Here is a 23,585-nt window from a genome sequence, read left to right on the forward strand (position 1 = left end):
AGCTTGGTCTATATTTAACCCTTGGCTGCACACTTTACAAACTATTGGTTTAACGCAATGGCTTTAGTGAGGAGAAAGAAAGATCTCATTTACTGTGTGCTAGTTGTTCAAAAATCATTAGCCATAAAGGCCAGACCTTTATGATCTTTTTATATTCCTCCATAAAATGTTAAAACTTATTTCATGCTTCTAGCAGTTTTTATAGTAATGCTAAAATATGGACGCAAATCAAATGTATAAATGTTATAAGTAATCTTGACTTGGCAAAAGTACTGAGATAGTAATAATATGTTAGTGTGGACGCTTATGTGATCAAAGAGGAAACAGGGAAATAAAAATCTAAAAACTTGAAAATGTAATAATTTTTTTACATATATATAAAATATTTATCATCATATAGATGTATTGGTATTGTACAGTGGCATTCCTATTGAGGAAAGAAGCTATCACATACACATTTACCAGTGAGTTTGAGCACTACTGAATCAACTGAAGGAAACGTTTGGTCCTAGTCATGTATCAGTTTACAAAATAGAGGAAGCACGGTCACATATTATATGGATACAAGAGCGTTAAAGAGGTAGTCGGGTCCATAGATTAAGACTGCTGGTTGCTTGTCTGTTATAACACTCCTTTATCGTTAAGTGTAACCATAGGGATTTGGATAAGTGATTTGAAACGGGACCTGACTAACAGACCCAAAAAGGAAAAAATGCCATACACTGTGTATTTTGGTTTTGTAGCTTCTCGTATGTAACCTCTTGTGTTTAACGTCCGGTTGTTAGACAATTTCTTGTTTAAATGCAAGGACAAATGTAATGACAGTGTGTTTTGTAAAGAAAATGTATAATGGTTGAATACATTACAATGGTCATGTGATGTACTTGTTATCTTCTTGCAAATAAAATGTCTTTAAAAAAATGTTTCACACTCACCCACTTTCCCATTAATGCTCTCTTGTACTCTGACCCACTCTCTCATGCCCTCCTGGAATGTCTGCCTACCTTCTCTGCTGACCACTTCTATGTCCCTGTCTCTGTGCCGCACATCTCCCCTTATGATCTTCCGTTTTTTCAGCTGCTTTAAAAAGCCTTTATTCTTCTCTGTGGACTACAGGACAGGGACATGGACCTCTTGGTGAATGTACGCAAAATGTTGGAGCTTCCGGGCACATCCTCTCTCCCGAATGGAGGATTAGGGGAAAGCACGTGCCTGAAAGCTCTGTCATTTTGTGAGAGCTCATCAGGAAGTTAATTTGGGGCAAAAGGGCAGAGCCTCCGGGCACACAAATTAAATGAGATTTCCCAGGATCAACCAATATGTTAGGGTGTCATCTGTGTATAGGTGATATTGGAAGCCAAAGAAAGCTACTTTTCCTACCCTGTTTGATCTAGGACAGGGGTAACATTACATTTATACAGCACTATAAGATTTCATAGGGCTGTTTCAATCAGAGTCAGTGAAATAATTTAAAATTGCACGCAATAACAAACTGATACAAAAGGAGAAGAGGACACTGCTCCTGCAAGATTACAATCTAGTTGGTAGTTGAGGGGGAAGTGAAGCAGTAGGAGAGGACTGCTTGGATGGGGATGAGGTGAGCGAGTTAGGATGACCTGTAGAGGTTGCTGGTCATTTAGATGAATTGATTTGGATGCTGGCTGCGTGTTAGAATGAAAGTTTGTATGCTCCTTGAAAAAGGTGGGTTTTTAGAGGGCTTTTGAAAGTTGTGTACGAGGATGTGCATTGTTAGAGTTTTCTTGAGTATTATGTATGGCCTTTTATGAAGGTGAAACTCACAAGGGTTGGCCCTTCACAATGAATAATGAAGTTAGTTAAAATTATACCTCTATTACAATTCCCCACTTTAAAGAATAAACATGGTCATTATTGCTGCTATACTGCCACCTGGGTATTAAATAACCTGAGTGTGCTTACAACAGACAACTGACGGATGATAGACTCCATCCCTGCTAAACATGGATGTTATGTTTCACAGAATATAGTGTGTCACATATCCCACCCACTATCTAGCCTTTAACATGTCATTATATCTTTGTGCAATAATTCCTTTTTGTGCTGCATTGGTCAATAAGTGATTCATTTAATTTATTCAAGTCACACAATTTGTTACTGCTAAGTTAAACAACATTACTTATCCTGTCAAGTCATGTTGAGTATTATGTGTACTTGTTTATTTTCACTTAGTCCTTGAATTTAATTCTTGTAGCCTAAAACTTAAAAGTCAAGATTTAGGGAACAAAATAATCACTTGCAATTTGAGCAACAAAACTGTATCAATTAGCTAATGTTCAGTAGGATCATGCCGTATTGACAACCCAATCACTTTCAACAAGGGTAGATGTTGAAGGGCAACAGTGTGTATTCATACAACCTAGCTAAGGATTCCTGTTAGTTTCTCAATATGCATCACTTCTTAGTGTGTGGCAATGGCACATCACTGAACAAGTGGGTTCATAAGCCTTGCACTGAATGATGGTGACGTAGTACAAATGAGAAGAGCAACTTTTTCGCTGGATTGAGCAGTTTCAGTATTGTTAAAACTGTAGTGGCAGAAGAAGTGGGGATTTGTTTGAATGGTCTTCTTGCTGAGACCATGGCTGCTTCTTTGGAAAACTAATATTTCCCATCCGTGTGTGCCACCTCTGTATCTTATGAATGTACACATCATTTTTGATAACCTTTTAAACAATTTAAATATGATTTAAACACAAGAAATATCTACAAAACACTTGGTTCTTTTCAGTACTGTATACAACAAATTCTATCAACTTTATGACTAGCGAGATTTTAACTCGAAAGACTGGTAATGTCTACTAACTGGTGGATATGGGATTTGGTAATGTTTTATGAAATCATTGAAGGGTAGTCTTGGGGGCTGGAGGGAAGGAATGTATGCATCCTCTTCACATAGACCTAAAGCCATGATGTGCAAATAGCAAAGAAGAGGAGGCATTGCATTGATTTGATAATGGAAAAGCAGGCTTCAGTTAATGAAAATTGAGATATTTAAAAGCTTACAACACTTTGGAAGTGAGTAAATTTATGCTCCCAATACCTGTGCATGCATGCTCATGAACAAAGCTTATAACTGAAACTCTGTCTGGATCCCACTGACTGGCCATTTATTTCTGGCATATTGATCCTTGTTATGATGGTTTACAAACATAACATGAATATGAAAAATAAATCTCTTTGAATTGTTAACTGAAAGTCTAGTTACGGAATGTACTTTATGGTATTCGTATGTATTCTGACAAAGTAACAGGATAAAATTAGAAAGATGAGTGTCTGTGCCTCTGAAGAAGATATATTGATTACAATATTATCAGCTAATTTAACATACTAATGGGTGTATGAAAAATAAATACACTTCTACTTTGATGTAAAAATAAATATGAGCAAAAAGGAATAAATAAAGAAAAGGTTGGGTGTAATTTTTCATGTTTAACTAAACAACTTTTATTTCTCAATAATATGTGTCAAAAAAGAAAAAAGGGATGGGTGTGGACTATTTTCTTTAGTTTGGCACATATTACCATTATGTTTTGGAGTGAACAGTTTTTGGAGTGAACAGTTTTTTTCTTACACTAGATGCCTGTGAATAGCTAAACATGCCCTGAAAAGAAATATACAGTATATAAGTTCCCTTAGGTAAATTCAAAGCTATAAGCTTGTACCCTAAGTCTAACAACAGGGAAACTACAAAAAATGGTGCAGCCTTTTACAAGGGAAAATGAACATCCCATAGCATTCAAAGGGTGAAATCATGAGCTAAATACTTGTGTAGCTGATTCACTTTGTTTGGTTTAAGAAGCAGTTTCCCCATAACATAAAAATTATATCCCTGAATATTGTGTTTTTGCAAGTAATAATCCAGTTGCTGTTTAAACGTCTGTACAGACTCTGATAAAATGACCTCTGCAGGCAGAGAATTCCGCATCCTTATTGTCCTTACTGTAAAAAACTCTTTCCTTTGCCTTAGACTAAATCTTTTTTCTTCCAGTCTAAACGCGAGACCACGTGTCCTATGCATAGTCCTGTTTACGAAACGATTTACATTTTTTAACCTTTCTTCATAACTCTTTAGAATAGGTGCCCAAATTTGCACAGCATATTCAAGGTGTGGTCTTACCATTGATTTGTAACAATGAAAAATTATATTTTTATCCTGCGAATTGATGCCCCTTTTTATACATGACAATACCTTACTGGTATTGACTGCTGATTGACATTGCACATTGTTGCCTAGTTTGTTGTCTATAACAATTCCCAAATCCTTCTCATTTGTTGTTATCCCTATTTCACTACCATTTAGGGTATACGTTGCTTGTTCATTCCCTCCCCCGCAGTGCATAACTTTGCATTTATCTACATTAAATTTAATCTGCCATTTGTGTGCCCAGTCCCTCAGTCAATCTAAATCCATCTGCAGCAATGTAATATCCTGCTCATATTGTATTACTTTACAAAGTTAATGTCATCTGCAAGCACGGAAACATGACTTTCAACGCCTATTGCCAGGTCATTTATAATTATGTTGAATAAAATTGGTCCCAGACCAGAACCCTGAGGCACACCACTTACCACTTTTGTCCAGCTTGAAAAATTACCATTTATGACAACTCTCTGTACTCTATCACTAAGCCAATGTTCTACCCAAGAACAAGAATTTCCATCTAAACCAATTTCTTTCAGTTTGAATACTAACCTATTGTGTGTAACTGTGTCAAATGCTGTGGCAAAATCCAAGTAGATGACATCCACTGCAACACCATGAACTACACTTTTACTTATTTCTTCGTAGAATGCAATTAAGTTAGTTTGACAGGACCTATGTTTCATAAAACCATGCTGATTTTTGCTTATAACACTGTTTTTCCCAATGAATTCCTGAATATCATCCCATAATAACCCTTCAAATACTTTCCTAGCCACAGAAGTTAAGCTCACAGGTCTATAATGTCCAGGCAAAGAGTTTGAACCCTTCTTGAATATAGTAACCAAATCTGCCTTCCTACAACCCTCTGGTACAATTCCTGAAAGAGAAGAATCTTGGAAGATTAATAACAGAGGTTCACTTATTTCCACCCTTAGCTCCTGGGTGAATACCGTCAGGCCCCGGAGATTTGTTGACATTAACTTTCTTTAATTGCTGCAGCACCTTGTCCTGTCCTGAGCACCCTGTCCTGAGTCATCCAATCCCTTTTTTTTGCAGTAATGATTTGAATATCCATTGCCATAGGTTTCTCCTTAATATATACTGAGGAAAAAATTGTTATTTAAAGTTTCTGATTTTTCCTGGTCCCCATTAACTAACACACTCACCTCTGTTTTCAGTATACTGTACCTACACTTCCATTTTTTGGGGAGTTGTTTTGCTCTCTTTTGGGTATCATTTTCTAATTTTCTAGTTTAGCCCATCTAATCTCCTAATCTGCATTCCTTATATTTTATATAGGATGCCTCCGATTTGTCTGATCTAAATGCTTTAAAAGCCCTTTTGAGTTTATTTCACACCATATTATGGTCACTATTACCCAAGTGCTCCCCTACTTGAATGAACAACATGATTGAGATTATAGACTTTTTTTTTATTTCCAACAGGTCAGTAGGGTGCCAAGAAACTGTACTATGAAATAAGTTTGGATGCATTACCATATGCTAATTTGCATATAAGTTACTGTGTATGTGTGGTTAGGTGTTTGTATGTGTTGTGAGTGTGATTTGGCACTCTATTGGAAATCTACTTAGTTTTAATAAAAGAGACACTTAATTTACCAATGCAATTTTACAATAGCAGTGATGTGGTTTTAACATGTCAAATAGAGAAAAGCACACATGGACCATATTCAAATATGAAGTTGTTAAGGACAGTTTTATAAATGCCACAGTAGATACATATAAACATACTGTTTATGGGGACTCATGTTTGCCAAAGACTACTAGAATAAAACATGATTATTGGGCTACCCAAGGGTCATACTTTTCAATTGTTACTCTTTAGGAAGGACAGTCATTTTTAGGGACCCAGATGTGTGTCAACCTCCTCCCATCTCCCCGATGTCTCTCTTTTTTTTTAGGGCTCAGAATGTTTGCTGGGTATGCTTGTATCACACTGGACTACAGTCCCAAAAGTTGGACCTTGCAACGAAGATCTTTATTTTATTCATTTTCATCCAGATGACCCAATTCTTTTAAATAAGGAATATGTAGGCAGTGTGAAGAAGGTGAGGGGGGTGACAGTGATGGGGTATTTATTATGGGGGTTTGTGAACAAAAAATGTTAGGACTACAAAATATGAGGCTGGTATTCAATTACTTCCAGAGCTAGAACTATCCCTGTAGATTGATGACATTCTCATCAAATGCAGACAAGTCAGTTATATTGTTGAACATTTAAATTTTCATAGCAGCGTCATAAGGTCTTCAAAGAAATAATGACATTACCCAGCCAGTAATTTTTTATGCTTTAGTAAATAAACAGTAACTGTACAGTTCAGCAGAGAGGCATAGTGTTATTACAATATCAAATATTAAAATGAGTTATTTCACTCTCTATTTTTCGCTTCAAAAAAACCTAAAAACCATAAAACAGCAAATACCCATAAAAGGGTATTTTGAAAATGTGCAAGGAAAACAAATCTCAGACATTAACCTTTTCAGAATTACGACATTGTCAATTTATGGTCTTCCAAAGGCTCATTAAAAATAGCATGGATACTCTTTAAGCAATAGTTTGCTTAATCAATGATGTTTAGTAGCATAAATAATGGTGTTGACGCAGGATCCACCTCCATGACACCTACTGGCTTCTTATAAGTGGGTCCAGTGATCAGAAAACCAAAGACCCACTTTCCTACTGATGCTGTACAGCTGTCGATTCTCTGTGACAAAGTGTACAAGGACGTGCTGGGGAGGCAAATGGAACACTCCGTCATTGATAAGTGTTTTTTTTAATTGAACTGAAAGAACATTTTTTTTTCTTTACACATTATCTCGTTCCTCATTTCATCCATTCTGTCCTCTAGAAACACAGCTAACATCCCTTTCATCTGTCATTGGTCAGATCTCTTAAGTATAAAAAAGAAAAAAATCTTCATTGAACTGAAGTGGTGGTGTTCTACACTGGTACTTTCATTATCCACCTTTAACTGAGCAAGCAACGGGAAAAAGGTGAGTTGATCAACACAGTAGTTTCTTTTCAGACAATGCAGAAATAATGTGTGCGGGCTAAACATCTGTATCGGTTTCATTTAATGTCAGGAGAATTACAGTAAAGTGTCTATTTCTTTTAGGTCTAGGATTTTTTCAATGTAAAAAATCAGCTAAAAGTTATAGTGCATAATTTAAATATATGTTTAATATATTTTTATATTTTTTTTCTGAAAAAAAAATTATTTGTAATATTCCCTGACTATTGGATAATTTGATGAAAACCATGTAATATTTAATACAATGTAATAATTTGTAATAAAACATTACAATCTATCAAGATAATAACAAAGTATTTATGCAATATTGTTTTTTTCTGAATATTGAGGTTAATTATTAAAAAATAGTGCTGGACTATAATCTTCATAAATAATTAAAGGACTGTTTTAGATGAAAAAGACAACACCAGAAGGCAACATACACAAGAGACTCAAATAAGCACTTACGTCTTAACTTGTCTTTTCACACAAAGTACATCAAGCTTTGTTCGATCTCTGTGTCTATACAATGTCTCCCTTGTGGCTCTGAAGTAGTTGATTGTAGATAAAAAGTAGGTTGTATTGCTTTTTGAAATACTACTCACTACTAGTTACTATGTATTTAGTAAAATAATTTAATAATTGGTTGTTATTTTACAGTAGTGTAGATAGTGTAGTGTAGTGTAAACGACTTTCATCTTATATGTATAAGTTCTAGTGTAACATAAACAACTTTTCAAATATATTAGAATGGGGGAAGCATAACCTACTGGCGTTGGGTTTCCCATCACAATTAATTTAAATTGTTTTCTCCATCACCTGTCTTCCGAGTCAACCCTACTCCCAGAAATATTGACAATACTAAGATCCTTCTATCTAATTTACACACTCTTTACAAAAATGAATGGGATTTAATGTTACAGGAATGAAAAACACTTTCTTTGCACTATAGAATACATACACAGTAAATACATTGAAAAACAATAATAATAGTATTATACTCAACATGCATTCATACATTAACATATCACTTATCACGTGTAACATGTTGTATGACATAATCACATTGAGAAAGACAGATCAACAAATGTTTTAAAGTGGGCCTTGCTCCTGATATTGCAATCAAAAAGAGACTAATGACATCTGACTTGTTATGGGATATGGGAGAAATAAGAGGCAATGTTTGGTTCTTAAAAAGGGCACTTTTGGGGTTTTTCGTAGGATTTCAAAAATATTTATCACAGCCCTTGAATGCAATTTATACAAATAAAAATGTAGTATTGTAATTAGATACTACACCTTTTCTCTGCTTGTTTCTAGGTTTTCATCATTCTCACACCATGTACCCAGGTCCATGGCCAAGTGCATATCGATGTTCGTTAAAACCCAAACTTGGTACTGTCTACATACTGCTTTTACTGATATCCTTCAGCCTCATATCTGCCCAAAGCAGATCTTCCAACCATCAAATTGGTAACAGAAGTAAGTACTTACTGTACATTTTATGTGGGGAAAATGTCATAAGTAGCTTTGCATATATCTAAGTAAAAGTTGCATACTCTTTCCAGTTTATGTAGTTTTAATTATTTAGTACAGATTGTTAAATCATATTACTGCATTGAATTAAAACAGGCACAATATGTATTTAAAGACAGGTTTTATCAGCCGATGTACAAGAATAAAAAAATGCAACAAACTGTAATTTTAGACCTTTTTAATGTTAAGATTGTTTAAACAATACCACTTGCTCTGTTTATGTATTTACTGCTTTTACATAAACTATTATACTGCAAACCTAATATATCTATTACACCTATGGGAAACAATTTCATATTTTGATAAATTGAGCATTACTTTTCATATGTGTTTTTTTTACATATATGTTGAGCAAAATATATAAAGTGTTATTGAGGCATGGGAAAGTATTAATGTCTCTAAATCATTTGCAGTAGCAATAAGTAAATCTAAAAAACTTGTTAAATACAGGTTTGTGTAACAACAATTTTAAGGTTGAAGGTGCCGTTGCACCTACTCTCCTCAATGTAATACTTTCGTAACATTAGAAACACCATTCATATTACTGTTGAATGCCCAAATAATTCCTACGAAATCATTTTTATTCACACATAAAATTTTTGTCTTGTTCATACGTTTTGCCAGGGACACACATTTGTCACCAGACAGATCCAGAAAAGCTTATTCTCTTAACATAGTTTAGAGTACGTTTTTAAGGTGCTTATCGTTACCAGATGCCAGTGGTTTTCAACTTCAGCAACAACAAATGACCCTTTTTGTCCCTTTTAGGATATTCAATACACTTTAATTAACACATAATAATATGTCAAAAGTAACAAGTGACAATCAAACTGCCTTTACTCATGTTAGACTATTGGAGTAGGAAGGTGTGTATGTATGCGTATATATATATATGTGTGTATATATAAATATGTGTGTATATATATATATATATATATATATGTGTATATATATATATATATATATATATATATATATATATATATATATATATAAAGAGAAAGGAATGAGGTATAAACACAGAGACAGTATACAAGGCAAGTGGGTCTTACTGCTTTAGCCAAAGAACTAAATGTATGAAGTAATTGTAAAACAAGGACAAAAATATGTTAGTATTAAAGAATAAATGAAAGGGAAGAGTGGTTATGGAAGGTACAGAGATAGGTTAAGTTAAAAGAAAAATGGGTGATTATTAAGGTACTTGAGGGTTAAAAAGAAATAAAGGTTGGAGTCAAATAACTGAGCAGGAGGAGCAAGCAGCCAATGCAAGTAAAACAGAAAAAATGATTGAGAGCGATAAGGTAGGTAAAAATGGGAGGAAGATGTGCCAAGATGGTGGGAAAAGGAAGGCAGAGAGGAAAGGGAAAATTTAGCTGAAACTTCTCTCAGTGATGGGTAAATGAAGAAAAATCGCAATGAAAAAAAATCAGGCTAGTAGCAAAGGATGGTATCAAACTCTTAAGCATTACATCTAAATTCTATTAAAAAAGATTTTTGAATGTATTGCTAAATGAAACCAAATAAAAAAAGAAATCATCATTTGTCGCATTTGGATATGAGCAAATAAAAAGAGCAGATAAAATCTAGTACATATGAAAATCATAGAATTTATATTGTGAAAATGTATCTACTTTTTTCACAAATGTATCTACTTTTTTAACATATAAAATCTTTGGAAGGTATGCCTTAAAGTCTGGGGACAGCTGAGCAGAGCAAGTGGGGTACATTTTGGACCATTTTTACAATATTTTTTTTTTTGTATTTTACATGAATTTTCAGTTTATTCCATGACAGGAATCTGTTTCATGTTGCGCAGAACTGAATAGTGTGCTGTTTATGTAAAATGTGTTTTGTGACCTTATAATACTGGATATTTTAACAGGGCTAGCTACAGAAATAAAATCTGCCAATCCTCCCCTACTTGATAAACCTGTCCACAGGTTTGCAGGATTATTCCTAATCTTTAATTTACTACTTCCCATTGGTGGCAGCCTTTGCAATTATGGGGAGTGGAAAAAAAAGAGTTTAGGACAGGGACTTTTTATACTCCTTTTCCAACTATTATCACAGTTGTCAACTTCATTGTGCCATGACCACACAACCTTTTTTGTCATAATAAAGGGTGTGTGGAAACCGGTGGAATTGCTTTTGCTGGAGTTACAGCTAAAACGTGCAAAAAAAAAGCCTAGTTTTGTGTTAACAAGAACAGAATTATTTTCTGATATTTCAAAATTTAAAGACACAATACATAATATATATATATATATATATATATATATATATATATATATATATATATATACGTAAGAACAGTCATCATTGCATCCTTTATGTTTTTTTTTCTATGTTTGATTGGGTGGGGTGAACATACAAGGGTAAAAAATCCCTTAGTTTAAAAATATTAATCTTAAACTTTAGTTGTTTCAATAAATGTCGTTGTTTATGCCGTGTTGGTTCACCTTTTTATATTTAGGTTTTTTTTATAACAAGGTGTTAAATTGTTTTTTTACAAATTTACAAATGTAGAAATATTTTATCAGTGATATATATGTACAACATTTCTTTAAAGAAACCTTTTTACTAAATATGTTATCATGTACTGATATATAGCATAGATGTAAGTAAGATTTTATCTATTTTTTACAGGTCCCGAGATTGACCCTTACTGGTATGTGGGTCGTGGTGTCCGGCCAATTGGCCGATTTGGAAAAAGACAACTAAAGAATAAGAGTCATTTTCATCCAAGTCTAAGTAGTATCCTTGAACTGATCTTGAATAATCTCAAGAAACAGGAAGGACTTGAATTAGACAAGACATTTGAAGATATATACTGGTGACATTCTACCTGGCTTTAGCACCCAAGCTCTTTCACTCAAATAATAATTTGCTTATTTTTTTTTATTCTGTAATTTTGCTTCTCTCTGTTCTTGGTGTTCCATAGCTCACATATTGTACTACAACATTGGGTAAAGTAAGTCTGGTTAGAAAGACATGATATTGGAACCTATATGTAAACCACATCACAAGATGTATTTACTTCTTAGAAAAGTTATTTCCCACAGATAAAGAAAATGTGTCTTGTATTTATACAGAAATAATGTTTTGTACTGTATGTTTACTTGTGGTGCGCTCTAGGAAGTACTCGAGCCATGTATATTCCATTTGTGTCTTGTTTGGTCAAGTGTAAACAAGACATGCTAAAGTAATCAAGTGAATCTTACATTCATAGAACATATGGAATAATTTATATGTTGTTTTTATTTTACATTATATATATATATATATATATATATATATATATAATACACAAGGCTTGCACTCAGCTGTTATGAATCAAAAATAATTACTTGCCCATGTGCAGCTCCCGCCAGACACATACAAGGTGCAGAAATGGAGAGTCACACTCACTGGTATCTTTCATAAATAATACTTTATTCAATGTTGAATAAAGAATTATGTATGAAAGAGGCATGTGAATGCAAATCTCTATTTCTGGACACACACCAGTTCAAATGTTTGGGGTCACTTAGAAATGTCCTTGTTTGTGAAAGAAAAGCATATTTTGTCCAATAAAATAACATGAAATTGATCAAAAATTCAGAGTAGACACTACTAATGTTGTAAATAACTATTTTAAGGGAATATCTTCATAGGCTACAGAGACCCTATTCCAGCAGTCATCACTTTTGTGTTCCAATGGCAAGTTTAAGTTTAAAAGGCTAACTGATTACTGGAAAACCCTTTTGCCAATTCCTAGACATTTTAGAAATTTCCTTGCTTTCCATGAAAACAGCTAAGTGACTCCAAACCTTTGAACGGTAGTGTATATTTTTATGTACTGTAGGTATATAAACACACATATACCGTATATATATCAATCACGTCAAACCATTGGGCAATTACAAGACATTCTACTTCAATGTTCTGGATACGAATATAAAGCATTTTAAGAATAATAATGGAAGGTTTACCCACAATATAAACATAAAAACTATAAGGAAAACAAGCCAAAAGTTAATACTATGGGACAGTAAGAAAGCAGAAAAGGAGAAACTGGATATAACTGCTAATATCCACAACACAACATACAAAGAGGAAGTTGATACTTATGCACACTCAAAAATCACTTCACATGATGAACGAACTTAGCATCGGTGAAACTATTCTATAAAGTCATTTAGAGCTCTTTTAACCCTTTTTACGTAACTTTGGATGTACTGACAGGTCTACAAAAAGGAGCCAGGAGGTCCCTTGGGGCATACTTGTATGACCAATGATTATTTAAGTATTACTGGCTTCCTGCTGCCAGATTTAGCATAACACTCACATGATTGGGCATTCCATTCTTGCAGGTGTCAATTAAAAATGCAAAAAGATTTTAGGGAGCCCAGTGATGTCACATGACATCACTGACATACACAAAGGTTGAGAAATCCCCAAAGGGAATCCATATTTTAGGCTGGGATCAGTACAACTACATAAATAAAACCCCTCATAAATAATAAAAAAGGGAAAAATATAACATATATATCAAACATGGAAAGGGGCCATCATGGCTGAACCGTGGCTGAAAGAATTTTTGTTTGTTTCTGTTGCTTATACTCAATATTAGAAAATCATATGGGATTTGGGTGACACACCATTTCCAAAGTAAGAGTAGTCAAACCTTTTATTTAGGGATTACAGTACTTACTCCACTGATGCGCCTCTTTTACCTAAAAGAGCAGTGTTTCACTTAAAAACACCACTCCAAGATTTCTGTTGGCTGCTTCCTGTTTCTGACAGCACTGAGTTTCATGCACTCATATGGCACAGCAATGGAGACACGCACTTACATATTTCCAATGCATTCCCCCATGGAGGCTAGGTTCACAATTGAACCCAACCACAACTCTTACTCACACAGACTAATATACCAAAATTATGGAAGAGATAGGAGGCAGGGCATAGGAAATTGCAATGACAATTAAATAATGCTAGAAAATGGAATGTCAAAATTCCTTATGAATGCACACAAAATACGACAAAAAAGGTGTGATGGAGTATCATGTATCAGTGAATTAGTATGGCACTTCCTCCATGTTTTATGGATCAGTTCCCGATTTGGTGTACATGTAGTATTTTGCCATTCCTTCCAAGTACTTGCACAGGCAAAGTCAGTGACTATATTGCAACCTGGACATACTGCACCAATATGGGTAGTGCACTTTTATGGTGTAAAACTGTATCACACTCTGGGCCTTGCTTTCCTATGCACTGTGATTAGACCTTTGTTGTATTTTCCACCCATCTTGGAATTTGCACATTGATAAGGGTGTGGAAGTTAATGTTGCCTGTAAGAAAAAGGGTTGCAAGGTAGTGTTCTGTGTGAGGGGCTGCCATAAAGTACCACATACTTTTAATGTTGGCCTCATATGCTAGCCTATAAATAACAAGTTTCACCTTTTTTCTGAATGGCTGTAACTGCTGAATGGGTGCCACATTGCTCTCTGATCATAATGTTATGCATGCATCACCTTCTGTGGATATATTTGTGGCTTATATGTGTGCCCATGAGCAACATAGCAAATTGGCTACCAGGATGTATAGATTATTTTTTTCTGGTGTCCCCCAAATTGCCACTTCACAAGCACTACACAGTTTACATTAACCCGAATGTCTATTAAACAATAAAGCCTTTAAAGCCTAAACAGTTTCTGTTGAAAATTTTGAGAAGACAATTCACATGCCCCCCCCCAACTGTCCCAATTTGGGCAGGATAGTCCCGATTTTGGGTCTCTGTCCGGCCTATCCCTACCTTTGTCCTGCTTTGCAGGGGCTGAGGTAGGGAGAGGCTTGAGCCATTCTCACATCAGGTGCAGCTGCGGGGGGGACGCACAGCCTCCCGGTCAGCAGCTGCAGCCTGCAGGACTAATTGGGAGATCATGATGTCCCTCTAGTCGGCTCAACATTAGGGAGTGCGAGGTCTGTCACCTCAGACCTCGCTTTACTGCTCTCTAATCACTACGCGCCAGCAAATAATGCCGGGCACGGGGATATGACGTCATCCCTGCTCTCTGCAGCAATAGCCTGCGCGTAGTGAGGGAGCAGTAAAGCGAGGTTTGAAGTGACAGGCCTCACACTCCCACCACAGGATGGAGGATGAAGAATGAAGGATGGTGGAAGAGGTAAGAGATGGGGAGAAAGGGGTGTAATGGCAGTGTGTATGAATGTATGTGTTTGTAAGCTTGTGTGTGTGTGGACAGGTGTGCATAAGAGCAGTATAGGTATTTGTAAGCTGTGTGTAAGGGCAGTGTATGTGTATGTGTGTGTGTGTAAGCACAATGTTTATATGTTTTATGTTTATATGTGTGTGTGAGGACAGTGTATGTGTATATGTGTGTTTATGACCAGGTGTGTGTAAGGGCAGTGTATGTGTGTATATATGTGTGTATGTAAGGGCACTGTACGTGTATATGTATGTTTATGGGCAGGTGTGTGTAAAGGCAGTGTGTATGGAGAGGCATGTGTAAGGGCAGTGTATGTTTATATGTGTGTTTATGAGCAGGTGTGTGTGTAAGGGCAGTGTATGTGTGTATGTGTGTGTCATGCTATACCCAGGCTGCGGAGCTGCATGTCTCTGTTTGTTCCTGTCTTGCTTCTGTTTCCCTGTCTTGCTGTGATCCATTTCTGGATTTCCGTATGTTCCTGGATTCTAGTTCTGCTCTTTGCTTCAGCTCTGTTTCCTTTATAAGGTGTGCCCCACCCGTTATGGTTGTCTCAGTCTGTAAGTCAGTGTGTAAGGACAGTATATGTGTATATGTGTGTATATGGGCCGGTGTGTGTAAAAGCAGTGTGTTAGGGTCCTGGGAGGGAGGCTAACATTAGCCTTTTTTTGATAAAAAAAATCTCTGCTGTTGTTGACTACTCTACCAATGATACTCAGTCAACATTATGTCACGTCCTTCCCAGGCTGCGGAGCTGCATATCTCGCTCTTGTTTCAATTCGTCCCCCGGCGCCCCCCGGACCCGCCGCCTGCCGCCGCCCGCGCTCCTTCCGCCGGGAAACCCGCAGTCGCCCCCCCCAGCCCGTCCCCCGGTGAGGGGAGACGGGAGGAGAGGGGTTGGGGAGAGGCGACGGGGAGGCGGGGGCGGCGCCTCGTCCAGCCGCGCGCGCCCAGCCCCGCTTCGCGCCCCAGCCCGACTGACCCAGCCCTTACAGCCAATCCTTATCCCCAAGTTACGGATCTGACTTGCCGACTCCTTTATTTCTGCCTTTCGGGCTGTTTTTGACGCTCCGGGTCGTCGCGATAAGGCTGAGGTAACAATTATGGACTTACAGCAAGGCAAAAGAACTGTAGCTCAGTATGCGGTTGAATTCCGTACCTTAGCCTATGAGACTAAGTGGAACAATGAGGCGCTGAGGGCGGCGTTTCGGAGAGGGCGTAATGACCACCTGAAGGATGCCCTGACTTATCGTGACCTTCCTCAGAATTTAGAGGATCTCATTGCTCTTTGCCTTAAATTGGATGCCCGAGGTAAGGAACGCAAGCAAGAGAGAGACAGAGATAGAAAAACAGGGAAATTGAAACAAGAGCGATATATGCAGCTCCGCAGCCTGGGAAGGACGTGACACATTATGGTGGACACCTGGTTGGCTGAGAATCATAGGAATTGTAGTTCACAGCTAGTATCTGCAGCTTTACTGTTGACTGCACTAACCATGATGCTCAGCCAGCATCATGGAAGCAGTATGTCTGGCTGACCCTCATGTGAACTGTAGTTAACAGCAGATGATATGACAGGTGTTAGTTGTGAATTACAACTCCCACGATGCCTGGTCAGGCTGAGCATCATGGGAATTATAATTTACAGCTAACATCTACTGTTAATTGCACTTTCCATGATGCTCAGCCAGCATCATGGAAGCAGTATGTCTGACTGAGCCTCATGGGAATTGGATGTGCTCTTTATTTTTAACATGCATGACTGTGCTTACAAAAATGTAGCGTGTAGCGTGTATCGATGCAAGCGTGGCATTGTAAAGTGCAATCGTATTGATGAGTTCCGCGAGAACGATTAAAACAAAAGTGTCCCTTTTTTGTTGGGAGGTATGAATTCATAATAGTTCAAAAGGGTTTGAGGGCTAAAATGTTAACATATGAAACACCGGCATGTTCTGATTTTGTGTTATTTGGGCAAATATAACTATTTCTGCAATACAGTAATCTTGATTAAAAGCTCCTTACATTAAACAGCTCACTAATGATGGAAACCTGGAAACCTTCAGATTCATCTACAGCTTTAAAGTGGATGATACTGAATCCTGTGTGTATTTGACTTATCCCTCTTTGGTTTTTATATTCCCGTAGATTATCCAGAACATGTTCTCATCACCAAAACTGGACACCTTTTGGATACTGAATTTAAGACACAAAAACCTTTGGCTTTATAATGAGTTATTGTGTCTGTGTATGGTATCATATTTATCACTTACTGTATATGACTGTGGAACATTGACAGCTACCACTCTTCTTTCTCTCATGCCATACTATCCGTCTCCCATGTGGCCATGAAACCCAGAGGTGGGTGGAAATCTTATTGCAAATCTTACTTTTAACACCATAGTCTCCAAGCTGGCTCTGCCTGTGCTTAGCCCTACAGTCTTCATGCAAACTCGTGAATGTTATCGGCAAAGATTAAGACAGAATATATACGATAACCAAAGGTCTTAGGCTGGGGTGCAGGGTCCCCACAAACAAGCCAGGAATCGTGTATTCCTAAACAAAAACAAGTAGTTTCATGAATTTTTAATTGAGATACCTTTAAGTTGAAGTAGTTCATTGAAAACTGGGCACCCCTGCTAATAGGACAGAACTGTTTTAAAGGTGGTGACCCATTGACAATCTATCCTCCATCTTGAACCAGTTTACATGTTACACTTACCCATGCGTTTAGTTTGCACACTGCACTTTTGTGAAATTGTATTTCAAATTGTTTGATTATATAGTAAACATTTTCCAAAAACTCAACAGAAGCGTTTCAATGGTTTATAACTTTTATCTTTCATAAGATTTTTCTTCCGTAATCAAGGCTACTTCATTTTTCAGAATAATTTAGATTGACATGCATTTATTTTTTAATAACATTGCACCATATAAACCTTTTTTTTATTCATAATATAACCCTTTCAGAGTTCTTTCTAAACATATGCAGAATATGACATGAAAGCACATTTATTTTTTGGATCAAATACAGTAGATCTTTACCATATACTTTTAATATATGTAACGATAAAATATTTTCATTTGTAAAAAAAAATAATCTTGATTTAAATATTAAAACTAAAAATTGAAATCACTCAATGGTAAAATAATTATAATTGTTATATATAATATTTGTGTTTGAACAGTAAACTCTTTTATACACATTTGGCACAAAAATTCTTTGAACATAATTTAAATATGACAAATGGCATTTTTTTGCAGTGCTTACACAGTACGTATTTTCATTTCAGAAGACTGAATATTTTAACATTAATACATTACGGTAGCTGTATCACATGCTTGTATGGGGAGCAGGGGACCATTCTACATCACACTGAACATTTCAAAGTTTTAAATACATTGACATAACAAAAGGCATATAGTAATTCTATTTCATTCCGTTCAGGTTTGATAAAAAGTTTCATAAAATTACCACAGAAACCTGTTTTCATTATATTTTGGGCCTACATGTAAAACGGAGCCACCAGAATAGCATGGGAAAAGAAACCACTGCACAAAGTCCTTTCAACTGGGACATGATGGGGACAAGCTTTCTATCTGGTCTATTCATGTTTTTTTACAATGACATATTTAAACACTCTTTAGTTCATGTATGTTTTTAAGTGATGGATGCCATGTTTTTGCACAATGGTTTACATGGACTGTTCATCCTATGAGATGTTTGGAATGCAAATTTTGACCATCGCTACCTAGGATACTAATCTCTAAATCATTTATTTTTCTAAAAAGCAATATGTGAATTTATTCCAATGAAGCATCGTAATGAAGACAAAGGTTTTGTTTAAGTGCTACAATTAAGGAGATGGATATGAATGGAAGCTGATTTCGTATTTCAGACTTTATGAAACATTGTAGGGTTTATTGAATTTCCACAAAAACTATCAAATGGGAATAAATGTTTTTGATCTGATTTGTTACACTATATTCACAATTTGATGGTGGAGATCAAATGATGTTCTCTCCAAGAGATGCGTTTCCTTTAACACAAGCTTTTGCAATGTTACATTTGTTTAGCACTTTTCTATGTGTAGTTCAGTGCTTTAAAACAAAACTACCAAAATAAAGTTAATAGCGCTATATGTATATATGATTGGCATAATGGCATGCTGTCGCTAACATGATATTATTTGTATTCAGGATTGATAGATGATTAATAGAGTCTCAGGTTATTTCAGGGCACAAAGTTCAAACATGGCCATATTTTTTTTTTTTTTTGCCTTAAACCTACCAATAGACATCAGAACAAAAGTTACAGACCACTATGTAAATAGTGGAAGTTAAATAAGATGTGACAATACTTTTTCTGAATAATATCAGCTCTTTCCACTTCCAGATAAGGCAGTCTTAAATACAAGCCTTTATGATTTATGTCTTTGGGTACTGTTACCTAATTAGGGTGAAAGATAGAGTTGCATTTCAGCACTGGCGTCCATAGGGTAAGGTTTTCCAATGGCAGTGGTAACACATTAGCAGCATAGTTAGTTGGGAAATCCAGGTCACCCAATGCCAACAGAAACATCTATATGCTGACGAATAACCCCATTTTACACTTCATTTTTCACACAACACTTCCTCCTATATATGAAATGTAGTCTTGAATCCACATGAATAATTATGCAGAAATGGTTGTAAAATTACATGATTCTTATGTTGCGTTATAAAGAAGTAATCCGGAACTATTACAAATACAGTAACAACAACCGTACAATATCCCTGTCAGTTATGAGACTGGTACATTTTGGAAATACATTTCCATGACAAAAACATTTACACCTTACTTCAACTCCAACATTTAGTTTGGCATATGTATACATTAAAAATAATGATATAAAAACATAGTTATTGGACACATTACTGAAGAACTGGTACAGAAATAAAAAGTGCATCAAAAAACAGAGCCTCTCTTGTGAAACTCAGTGACCTTTCATGGTGTCTCCTAAGAACTTAAGGCAGAGTTTCATTTGACCATAATGCTGACAATATCTGATGAGGTATCTGAACAAAAGCCCTGCTACTTAGGCACTGTAGCTTCACACAAGGGTCCATTTTCTAGTCGAACATAATGGCTGTTAAAAAAAGGCACTCATGTGTACAGCTTTAGGCATCATAATCTTGGCAGTATAAATATGTCTTTAATATATTATGGTTGTGCCTTTAGTTGGTTCCTGAAAAAGAAAAAAAATATATGTTAAAAAAGGGGAAAATAATCCTATGGAAAGTTTCTGTTATGTCGCTTGGGATAGCTATGTTAGCATTTCTTTGACATCTATATGAGTGAATTTTAAGGGCAGGATTATATTAAATATTGTAAAATGACAATGCAGTATATTACAATGTTATTCTATTTCTATGAACCACTATGTATCTTAATAAAATTACACAATAATCTATAAACCATACAGATGATATATTTTCCATGGGAATTGTCCATCATGCTGGAAAGGGCTTAGAGTAAGGTCCAAACACAGTGCACTTGCTAATACCACCTCACTCTCTCTTGGTATGGAGAGTGAGGGAGATCATCAGGAAGTTGGGAGAGATGGATGTCAGGACGTTATGAGACAGACAGGCTTGAAGAGGAAGATAAGTAAACTATGTGAAAGGCAGGGGTGGGGGCAAAGTAGGAAACAGGCATTATAACTTGTAATAATCATTATATTATCATATATTAGTATATGATCAGAAAAGAAAAAGGAAATGGAAAAGGTTCGTAATGTACAATGTAGTGTCACATACACGTTTGAGACCTTCAGATCTAAATGAAGGTGAAATTAAAAATGCACTCACTAACATAAGAAAATGCTGATTTAATTCATAAGAAAGATATGCTTCATGTCATGAACGTATATGAATTATTTATAAAATGTTTTAATTGGTTTTAACCCATTCCTTGTTAAAGTTTTTTAGAACCCTACGTAGTGTACATGTTTTTGCCATTGTTAGTATGTCTTGGTTTAATAAAGATTCCTCTTTGATGTACACACATAAATGATACATCTTTTTCAGAACAAAATAGGGTTTTCGTTTAAAACCATAGAAACAGTGCTAGTATGTAAAAAACAAAAACAAGATTATACTTACATCCCCAATTTAAGGGGCTTAAGGGGCGTGGGGTTAGTGAATGGGGGTGTGATGGAATGTGTGACAGAACTGTCCATCACTGGGGCCCCTGGAGAGGACTGAAAGCAAGCCTGCTACCCACAGATTATGGACCCTGTCTCCCTGCCCTGGCGAGTGGGACTGTTGTCCTCGTCTGGGACCCGAACTCTCCAGTCTCTAACTGCACCCCAGTACTGGTTAGTGGGACAGGTGCCTCTTGCCAGCCCCCAGCATCCACAACTCTACCGTAGGAGCAACGAAGCTGTGCTCTCCGACTGAACTGGTTGCAGACCCGCTTGGGGTCTGGCCCCAGTTCAGTCTTCTTTTTAAAAGGGGGGATATGTGACTGAATGACCTGTCATACAGGGCCTCAAACAAAGACACCACAGGTAGGGACTCCATTGTTTAGTTAATCCAATCAATAGGATTACTGTCAGGGGATTAAAGGTTGGGTTTAGGGCTGCAACTAACGATTATTTTCATAATTGATTAGTTGGCCGATTATTTTTTTGATTAATCGGATAAAAAAAATGAATGTAAATTTTTCATTTATTTAAAATAATTTAATAAACAAATGATGTTAAATACAAACAGCAGAATAAATTTTTTTTTTATAAAATGCATTTCTTGTCTTTATTTCCCAACCAGCCCCCCATTTATGCACATTTGAGCTTGCCACGCTGCCTCCCAGACATGCCACGCTGCCTCCCAGACATGCCACTCTACCCACACATATGCCACTCCACTCTACCCCCACATATGCCACTCCACTCTACCCCCACATATGCCACTGTGGCCCCTGACATGCCTTATACCCCCTGATACACCACTCCGTCCTCCCCAGACATGCCACGCTGCCTCCCAGACATGCCACGCTGCCCTCCCCAGATATGCCACTCCACTCTACCCCCAGATATGCCTTATACCCCCAGATATGTCACTCTGTCCTCCCCAGATATGCCTTATATACCCTATATGCCTTATACCCCTAGATATGTCACTCCGTCCTCCCCAGATATGCCTTATACCCCACCGATATCTCATAGTCCCCTCATAGAGTCACAGACTCGTTCGCATCACACTGACACCATACTTTTATAAATAAGTACTGGGTTAATCTGGGTAACTGGGTTAAGCACTGCCCCCAGGGTTTAGATTCCCTTTAGTTTGCTCCCCTTTACCTCTAACTGCACCTTAAGTTAATTTTATTAAATTTATTAAATTAACCCTCAGTCCTCATCATTAAATTAACCCTAAATATCCCATCAACAACTACCCTAAATTAACCCTAAACACCCCAGCAACCACAACTGCCCCTAAATTAACCCTAAACACCCCATTAACCATAACTGCCCTTAAATTAACCCTAAACACCCCATTAACCACAGCATCCCCTTAATTAACCCTAAAGACCCCATCAACCACAGCTGCCCCTAAATTAACCCTAAAGACCCCATCAACCACAACTGCCCCTAAATTAAACCTAAACACCCCATTAACCGTAGCTGCCCCAAATTAACCCTAAACACCCCATTAACCGTAGCTGCCCCTAAATTAACCCTAAACACCCCATTAACCGTAGCTGCCCCTAAATTAACCCTAAACACCCCATTAACCACAGCTGCCCCTAAATTAACCCCAAACACCCCATTAACCATAACTGCCCCTAAATTAACCCCCACCTCCCCTAACTTTTAAGACTGAGCAGCCCATTTTTATTTATTTATTGTTAAAGCCCACCCTTCATGTACCATCTTTGCATTTCCCCAAATCACTTAAACATTCATGATAGACACAAACACTTACTCACTCATTAACACAAATCATTAACACATATTCATTAATGCAGTCTCACAAATCATTCAAGCAATTCATCCACACATGAATTCATTCATTCTTGTACGCATTCACACTACCCCCTCTCCCCATCTCCTTCTTATCTGCCCCTTATCACTATGTACCCCCTTCCCCATTTCTCAATATGTACCCCCTCTCACTATCTATCCCCTCTACCCCTTTCTTTCTAAACAAACTTTATTTAACATGAAGAATGTTAAATAAAGTAAACAAAAAAAAGCCCTGTGCGGCCGCGCACCCCTAAGGCCCGCCCTGGTGGGGGCTGCCCCGTCCCCTAGAGTGGCGGACCCGGTCACAGTTGCCAAGGGCTTAAGGGGCAGGTGCCCCTTATGCCCTGCGTTAATGCGGCTGCATAGGCCCAGTCAGTCCGGTCCTGACTGAGCCTATTTTAAGGTAGGGGCCTGGAGCTGCAGCTCCATCAGCCACTACGTCAATCCGGTGCCCGATGGCCAGTCCGGGCCTGCTGGTGCTGGAAGTGATTTCGGGGACAACAGGAGGATACATGTGGGTGATGCCTGGGAGTTACTACAGCTCTCTTGGTGCACCCGTTACAGGGGGGGGGCATTTTTTTAATGTAGTGCTAGGACAATGTAATGTAAGGACTTTTTATATA

General features: G+C 37.1%; 1 protein-coding gene across 2 annotated transcripts in view; it reads right to left on the reverse strand.

The window, feature by feature from the left end:
• Nucleotides 1-19,314: 19,314 nt before the first annotated feature.
• The window catches only part of MYRIP (myosin VIIA and Rab interacting protein), a 173,916-nt gene continuing 169,645 nt past the window's right edge, over nucleotides 19,315-23,585 (reverse strand). For both annotated transcript variants that reach the window (XM_053465992.1, XM_053465990.1), the window contains one exon: nucleotides 19,315-20,181. In XM_053465992.1, coding sequence (XP_053321967.1) covers nucleotides 20,149-20,181 — 33 coding nt within the window. In that variant the 3' untranslated portion in view covers nucleotides 19,315-20,148. The remainder of the gene's footprint in view (nucleotides 20,182-23,585) is intronic.

Source organism: Spea bombifrons, chromosome 5 (genome assembly GCF_027358695.1).
Source record: "Spea bombifrons isolate aSpeBom1 chromosome 5, aSpeBom1.2.pri, whole genome shotgun sequence".
NCBI classification, from domain to species: domain Eukaryota; kingdom Metazoa; phylum Chordata; class Amphibia; order Anura; family Pelobatidae; genus Spea; species Spea bombifrons.